The 8823-nt window shown below is 43.0% G+C and overlaps 1 protein-coding gene across 1 annotated transcript in view; it reads right to left on the bottom strand.

The window, feature by feature from the left end:
* Positions 1-4397: 4397 nt before the first annotated feature.
* Positions 4398-8823, bottom strand: part of LOC123750745 (C-type lectin domain family 6 member A) — a 54338-nt gene continuing 49912 nt past the window's right edge. Inside the window, exon 4 of the mRNA XM_069316531.1 lies at positions 4398-4903. Coding sequence (XP_069172632.1) covers positions 4662-4903 — 242 coding nt within the window. The 3' untranslated portion in view covers positions 4398-4661. The remainder of the gene's footprint in view (positions 4904-8823) is intronic.

The raw sequence follows: 8823 nt of genomic DNA, 5'->3' as shown, positions 1-8823 counted from the left end.
AATTGATAAAATCGATAGGGAAGATTTCCTGAGACCTAGAACTTTAAGAACAAGAGGTCATAGATTTAAACCAGCTAAACACAGATGCCGAAGAAATATCAGAACATTCACTTTCGCAAACAGAGTGGTAGACGGTTGGAACAAGTTAGGTGAGAAGGTGGTGGAGGCCAAAACCGTCAGTAGTTTCAAAGCCTTATATGACAAAGAGTGCTGGGAAGATGGGACACCACGAGCGTAGCTCTCATCTTGTAACTACACTTAGGTAACTACACTTGCTTAATTATACACACACACACACATAGACACAAACACACACACACACACATACACACACACACACACAGTAGGCCGGGAGACGGTAGGGGAGACACACAATTAGTGAGATCCGCGGAAATTCGACAATTTCTCGGGATATTGAAGGAGTATAGAGGCTAGATAATAGTATTTGGCCTCTCGCAGTGTGTAGCTAGCAGGGTGCAACATAGCATAGTCATATCGCTAGCGATAGTGCGAAGATTTGGCGAAGAAACCAAAGTGGAGCTAGTGGCTTCACCGGTGCATGTAAGTGTGCGACCTGACCGGGTGGGACACCCCACCACAGAACTACCTGACTGTGTTGTTGAGTGGTGACTGTGATCAGTGGTACAGTGAATTAGTGAACAGTCACACAACGATACAGTGACTGACTCCAGAGCTTTGTGTAGACAGAGAAGAACCGACCTCATCAATCTAACAGCACTTAGTGAATCACCTAGTGGGAGACAACGACGGATAACCATCGTCATCATACATCGTCCTTACTCATCTGGTTGTGTGAGCGGAAGGAGACTGGTATGTACCCCCTCTCTGGTCAATTAATCAGGTGTACAGATTGAGGTAAAATATTATCAAATTCTTTTTTCAGGATATCATATATATTTAAAAATCTCAGGGTGGCTCATTTAGGCAGAGGTAACGCATAAGGGATATCTTGACAAATACACCAGGCTCGCCCACGAATGTATCCACGCACACAAGTGTGCACACGCTAAAACAGACACACACACACACGCACACACACACGCACACACACACACACACACACACGCACACACACACACACACACAATCGATTAGTCAGGGGAAAAGGCATTAACACCTGGGATCAGGACCTTACCATCCCCCCCCCCCCCTCTAGACCCACCCATCTGACCTGACCAGACCTGGTCGCCATCTCCGCCCCCCCACTCATCCCCAGTCCCCCGCATCGCCCATACACACTCTTCCCCTCCCCACTCTCTCCCCCTCTCTCCCTCTCCCACTCCCTCTCTCCCACTCTCTCTCTCACACTCTCTATCTCTCCCACTATCTCTCTCCTGCTCTCCCTCTCTCTCTCTCCTGCTCTCCCTCTCTCTCTCTCTCTCTCTCTCTCTCTCTCTCTCTCTCTCTCTCTCTCTCTCTCTCTCTCTCTCTCTCTTTATCTCTCTCTCTCTCTCTCTCTCTCTCTCTCTCTCTCTCTCTCTCTCTCTCTCTCTCTCTCTCTCTCTCTCTCTCTCTCTCTCTCTCTCTCTCTCTCTCTCTCTCTCTTTCTCTTTCTCTTTCTCTTTCTCTCTCTCTCTCTCCCTCTCTTTCCTTCCCCCTCCCTCTCCCACACACACACACACACACACACACACACACACACACACACACACACACACAGGAATGTGTTAGGGAATGTATGAAAGCAAAGGAGCTGAACAAAAGGGCATGGAGGAACTTCCGTAATAACAGAACACCAGAAAGTAGAGAGAGATACCAGAGAACCAGGAACGAGTATGTTAGTGTGAGAAGAGCAGCTGAGAAAAGGTATGAAAATGATATAACTAATAAAGCCAAGACCGAACCAAAGCTACTACACAGTCACATCAGGAGGAAGACAACAGTGAAGGAACAGGTGATGAAACTTAGGGTGGGCGAGGACAGGTACACAGAGAATGACAAAGAGGTGTGTGAAGAACTCAACAAAAGGTTCCAGGAGGTCTTTACAATAGAACAGGAGAAGTCACGCTGCTAGGAGAGGTGGCAGCAAACCAGGTGACCTTGGAAAGGTTCGAAATTACAAGAGATGAGGTCAAGAAGCACCTATTGGAGCTGGATGTGAGAAAAGCTGTTGGGCCGGATGGAATCTCACCATGGGTATTGAAAGAGTGTGCAGGAGCACTTAGCTTGCCACTCTCCATAGTGTATAGTAGGTCACTGGAAACGGGAGACCTACCAGAAGTATGGAAGACTGCTAATGTAGTACCAATATTTAAAAAGGGTGACAGACAAGAGGCACTGAACTACAGGCCAGTGTCCTTAACTTGTATACCATGCAAGGTGATGGAGAAGATTGTGAGAAAAAACCTAGTAACACATCTGGAGACAAGAGACTTCGTGACAACCCATCAACATGGGTTCAGGGAGGGTAAATCTTGCCTTACAGGCTTGATAGAATTCTATGATCAGGTGACAAAGATTAAGCAAGAAAGAGAAGGATGGGCGGACTGCATTTTTATGGACTGTCGGAAAGCCTTTGACACAGTACCCCATAAAAGTTTGATGCATAAGCTGGAGAAACAGGCAGGAGTAACTGGTAGGGCGCTCCAGTGGATAAGGGAGTACCTAAGCAATAGGAAGCAGAGAGTTATAGTGAGGGGTGAGACCTCAGAATGGCGGGAAGTCACCAGTGGAGTCCCACCGGGCTCTGTGCTTGGACCTATCCTGTTTCTGATATACGTAAATGATCTCCCAGAGGGTATAGACTCATTCCTCTCAATGTTTGCTGACGACGCCAAAATTATGAGAAGGATTAAGACAGAGGAGGACAGCTTGAGGCTTCAAGAAGACCTGGACAAGCTGCAGGAATGGTCGAACAAATGGATGTTAGAGTTTAACCCAAGCAAATGTAATGAAATGAAGATAGGAGTAGGAAGCAGGAGACCAGATACAAGGTATCACTTGGGAGATGAAATACTTCAAGAGTCAGAGAGAGAGAAAGACCTGGGGGTTGATATCACGCCAGACCTGTCCCCTGAAGCTCATATCAAGAGGATAACATCAGCAGCATATGCCAGGTTGGCTAACATAAGAACGGCCTTTAGAAACTTGTGTAAGGAATCTTTCAGAACATTATATACCACATATGTCAGACCAATCCTGGAGTATGCGGCTCCAGCATGGAGTCCATATCTAGTCCAGCATAAGACTAAACTGGAAAAGGTTCAAAGGTTTGCCACCAGACTAGTACCCGAGCTGAGAGGTATGAGCTACGAGGAGAGACTACGGGAATTGAACCTCACTTCGTTGGAAGACAGCTAGAAGAGTTAGGGGGGACATGATCACCACATTCAAGATTCTCAAGGGAATCGACAGGGTTGATAAAGATAGGCTATTTAACACAAGGGGCACACGCACTAGGGGACACAGGTGGAAACTGAGTGCCCAAATCAACAAAAAATATTTACAGATAATTTGAAGAAATTTTGGCACAAAAGCAGATCAGAATAATACACAATAATAACAATACACAATAAAGAAACAAGGATTACTAGGTACATGAGGATAGCATTTTAGGATTATACATTGGTTCACTGAAGCACAATATGAGGATCATTTCGAGGAAAGGTTTCAAGGAATAATGCAATAGAAAATGCACTCAATACAACAACCATGATATCAGATGACATCTATGATTACAATTAAAGTAATATGGCTTAGGTACAAATATTGGGGGACACTTCGAACACTTAAGCCCATAAAAAAGATGGTGAAGCATAAAATCGGCTCATCATTTTTAGATACATAGTTATTTCAAACAAAATTTCCATATGCCTGCGAATTGGGAAAAATTGGGATTCTAGTATTTTTATAATTGGATTGTCCGCTCTATCACGTTTTTACTAAGTAACGGATATTTGGCCATAGATAGTGCATACGAGAGCAGAGAAACAAGTAGGAATGAACACTTGAATCACCAGCACTCATGTAATGAGATTAGATTTGACAACTGTTAAAGAGAGACATTTTGTACTTCAATTAGTTAAGGGATTTCAAATTTCCAGCTGACAGAAAATGAGGATGACATCACCTCTCCCTCAATGTTGTTGTGAATAATAAACTGTTTTACATTGTTACCCAACGTAAATATTCACTGGGAAGTAATCGGTTGTTGATTATCAATGAAGATTATTGCAGGGTGTCATCACTTAATAACCATACTAAAATATATATTATAAAAGTATAAACATTTATGAAAAAAAATCAATTGAATTTTATATTTAAATATTCTATATTTGATTGACAATAGCACTGAAAAACTGTGTAGTTAATAACTTAAGTTTCATAGAAAATACAAAAATATTAATATACATTTTGAAGTTAATAAAACAAACTAATTTGTATATCACTGGGATTTTTTTCCTAGTACAGTATTCATAGACTACATACAAGGTATTATTGCAAGGCAAATCACTGCAATAAAATAGTTGAAGTACAAGCTGTAATTGGTAATAAACAGGTTTGAGAGTCTCCACCGGTTGGTGCCACTGCCATTGTTGGCTCAGTAACGCCTCCTTCTCTGCTCAGGGTTGGCAATGAGCTTCAGAAATGTTGTAACTCTGATCAGTGTTAAAGAAACTATGCACATAATACATCCTGGACTATTGCTCGCAGACTGCGTTATGTGCACCAGAACACCCTAAATCATTGAAATACAAGTGATAATTACTATCAACACAGAGACAATTTTGAGAAGTTCCACCAGTGGGCATTTGCTTGTTGTCACAGCCAAAGTTGGCCCAGTAGGGCGTGCCCATCTGTACAGGTTCTTGGTTCACCCACAGCCACAGTCCCTCTTCGGCCTCGTCTGTGGCGCCGATCCAGTACTGAAGATCAGGGAATCCTTAAGACAGGATAATAAATAGATATATAAATATGTAAATAAATAAATTATATAAATACAAAATATATATAATATGTACATGGACCTAGAACGTTGTTAAAGGTTCGTGCCGATAGGCGCCTTCGGTAAATGTGAACTAAGGGGGGTGGGGGGGGGGGGTGTTAAAGGATGTTGGTGAGGAAATCATTAAGCAAACTAGAGACTCAAGAGCGGCCAGTTTCACGTTCCAGCGCCTCAGTGTCGCGATCCAGAGAGGAAATGCTTGATGTATCTTTGGCACCCACCCTTCTTCCAAAGAGCTTGATGAGGTCTTCAAACAGGGATTGTTATATGTGTGTGTGTTTTCTGTAAATATTAACACAATATTCATATATATATATATATATATATATATATATATATATATATATATATATATATATATATATATATATATATATATATATATATATGTCGTACCTAGTAGCCAGAACGCACTTCTCAGCCTACTATGCAAGGCCCAATTTGCCTAATAAGCCAAGTTTTCATGAATTAATGTGTTTTCGACTATCTAACCTACCTAACCTAACCTAACCTAACGTTTTCGGCTACCTAACCTAACCTAACCTGTAAAGATAGGTTAGGTTAAGTTAGGTAGGGTTGGTTAGGTTCGGTCATATATCTACGTTAATTTTAACTCCAATAAAAAAAAATTGACCTCATGCATAATGAAATGGGTAGCTTTATCATTTCATAAGAAAAAAATTAGAGAAAATATATTATTTCGGGAAAACTTGGCTTATTAGGCAAATCGGGCCTCGCATAGTAGGCTGAGAAGTGCGTTCTGGCTACTAGGTACGACATATATATATATATATATATATATATATATGAATATTGTGTTAATATTTACAGAAAACACACACATATAACAATCCCTGTTCGAAGACCTCATATATATATATATATATATATATATATATATATATATATATATATATATATATATATATATATATATATATATATATATATATATATGTCGTACCTAGTAGCCAGAACGCACTTCTCAGCCTACTATGCAAGGCCCGATTTGCCTAATAAGCCAACTTTTCATGAATTAATATATTTTCTCTAATTGTTTTCTTATGAAATGATAAAGCTACCCATTTCATTATGTATGAGGTCAATTTTTTTGTAATGGAGTTAAAATTAACGTAGATATATGACCGAACCTAACCAACCCTACCTAACCTAACCTAACCTATCTTTATAGGTTAGGTTCGGTTAGGTAGCAGAAAAAGTTAGGTTAGGTTAGGTTAGGTAGGTTAGGTAGTCGAAAAAACAGTAATTCATGAAAACTTGGCTTATTAGCCAAATTGGGCCTTGCATAGTAGGCTGAGAAGTGCGTTCTGGCTACTAGGTACGACATATATATATATATATATATATATATATATATATATATATATATATATATAACTGAAAACTCACACCCCAGAAGTGACTCGAACCCATACTCCCACAACTGGTATGTACAGGGACGCCTTAATCCGCTTGACCATCACGACCGGACATAAGGAAGTGATAGCCGAGGCTATTTGAACCACTTCCCCGCCGGCACTCGGATGGTAATCTTGGGCATAGCATTTTATCAAATCACCTCATTCTTTGGGGCACACGTGAGGAACACAAATGCAAACAAGCCTGAATGGTCCCCAGGACTATATACAACTGAAAACTCACACCCCAGAAGTGACTCGAACCCATACTCCCACAACTGGTATGTACAGGGACGCCTTAATCCGCTTGACCATCACGACCGGACATAAGGAAGTGATAGCCGAGGCTATTTGAACCACTTCCCCGCCGGCACTCGGATGGTAATCTTGGGCATAGCATTTTATCAAATCACCTCATTCTTTGGGGCACACGTGAGGAACACAAATGCAAACAAGCCTGAATGGTCCCCAGGACTATATACAACTGAAAACTCACACCCCAGAAGTGACTCGAACCCATACTCCCACAACTGGTATGTACAGGGACGCCTTAATCCGCTTGACCATCACGACCGGACATAAGGAAGTGATAGCCGAGGCTATTTGAACCACTTCCCCGCCGGCACTCGGATGGTAATCTTGGGCATAGCATTTTATCAAATCACCTCATTCTTTGGGGCACACGTGAGGAACACAAATGCAAACAAGCCTGAATGGTCCCCAGGACTATATACAACTGAAAACTCACACCCCAGAAGTGACTCGAACCCATACTCCCACAACTGGTATGTACAGGGACGCCTTAATCCGCTTGACCATCACGACCGGACATAAGGAAGTGATAGCCGAGGCTATTTGAACCACTTCCCCGCCGGCACTCGGATGGTAATCTTGGGCATAGCATTTTATCAAATCACCTCATTCTTTGGGGCACACGTGAGGAACACAAATGCAAACAAGCCTGAATGGTCCCCAGGACTATATACAACTGAAAACTCACACCCCAGAAGTGACTCGAACCCATACTCCCACAACTGGTATGTACAGGGACGCCTTAATCCGCTTGACCATCACGACCGGACATAAGGAAGTGATAGCCGAGGCTATTTGAACCACTTCCCCGCCGGCACTCGGATGGTAATCTTGGGCATAGCATTTTATCAAATCACCTCATTCTTTGGGGCACACGTGAGGAACACAAATGCAAACAAGCCTGAATGGTCCCCAGGACTATATACAACTGAAAACTCACACCCCAGAAGTGACTCGAACCCATACTCCCACAACTGGTATGTACAGGGACGCCTTAATCCGCTTGACCATCACGACCGGACATAAGGAAGTGATAGCCGAGGCTATTTGAACCACTTCCCCGCCGGCACTCGGATGGTAATCTTGGGCATAGCATTTTATCAAATCACCTCATTCTTTGGGGCACACGTGAGGAACACAAATGCAAACAAGCCTGAATGGTCCCCAGGACTATATACAACTGAAAACTCACACCCCAGAAGTGACTCGAACCCATACTCCCACAACTGGTATGTACAGGGACGCCTTAATCCGCTTGACCATCACGACCGGACATAAGGAAGTGATAGCCGAGGCTATTTGAACCACTTCCCCGCCGGCACTCGGATGGTAATCTTGGGCATAGCATTTTATCAAATCACCTCATTCTTTGGGGCACACGTGAGGAACACAAATGCAAACAAGCCTGAATGGTCCCCAGGACTATATACAACTGAAAACTCACACCCCAGAAGTGACTCGAACCCATACTCCCACAACTGGTATGTACAGGGACGCCTTAATCCGCTTGACCATCACGACCGGACATAAGGAAGTGATAGCCGAGGCTATTTGAACCACTTCCCCGCCGGCACTCGGATGGTAATCTTGGGCATAGCATTTTATCAAATCACCTCATTCTTTGGGGCACACGTGAGGAACACAAATGCAAACAAGCCTGAATGGTCCCCAGGACTATATACAACTGAAAACTCACACCCCAGAAGTGACTCGAACCCATACTCCCACAACTGGTATGTACAGGGACGCCTTAATCCGCTTGACCATCACGACCGGACATAAGGAAGTGATAGCCGAGGCTATTTGAACCACTTCCCCGCCGGCACTCGGATGGTAATCTTGGGCATAGCATTTTATCAAATCACCTCATTCTTTGGGGCACACGTGAGGAACACAAATGCAAGTGGTTCAAATAGCCTCGGCTATCACTTCCTTATGTCCGGTCGTGATGGTCAAGCGGATTAAGGCGTCCCTGTACATACCAGTTGTGGGAGTATGTGTTCGAGTCACTTCTGGGGTGTGAGTTTTCAGTTGTATATAGTCCTGGGGACCATTCAGGCTTGTTTGCATTTGTGTTCCTCACGTGTGCCCCAAAGAATGAGGTGATTTGATAAAATGCTATGCCCA

Source organism: Procambarus clarkii, chromosome 84 (assembly GCF_040958095.1).
Source record: "Procambarus clarkii isolate CNS0578487 chromosome 84, FALCON_Pclarkii_2.0, whole genome shotgun sequence".
In the NCBI taxonomy this organism is placed as follows: domain Eukaryota; kingdom Metazoa; phylum Arthropoda; class Malacostraca; order Decapoda; family Cambaridae; genus Procambarus; species Procambarus clarkii.
This window is presented reverse-complemented; position numbering and strand designations above follow the sequence as displayed.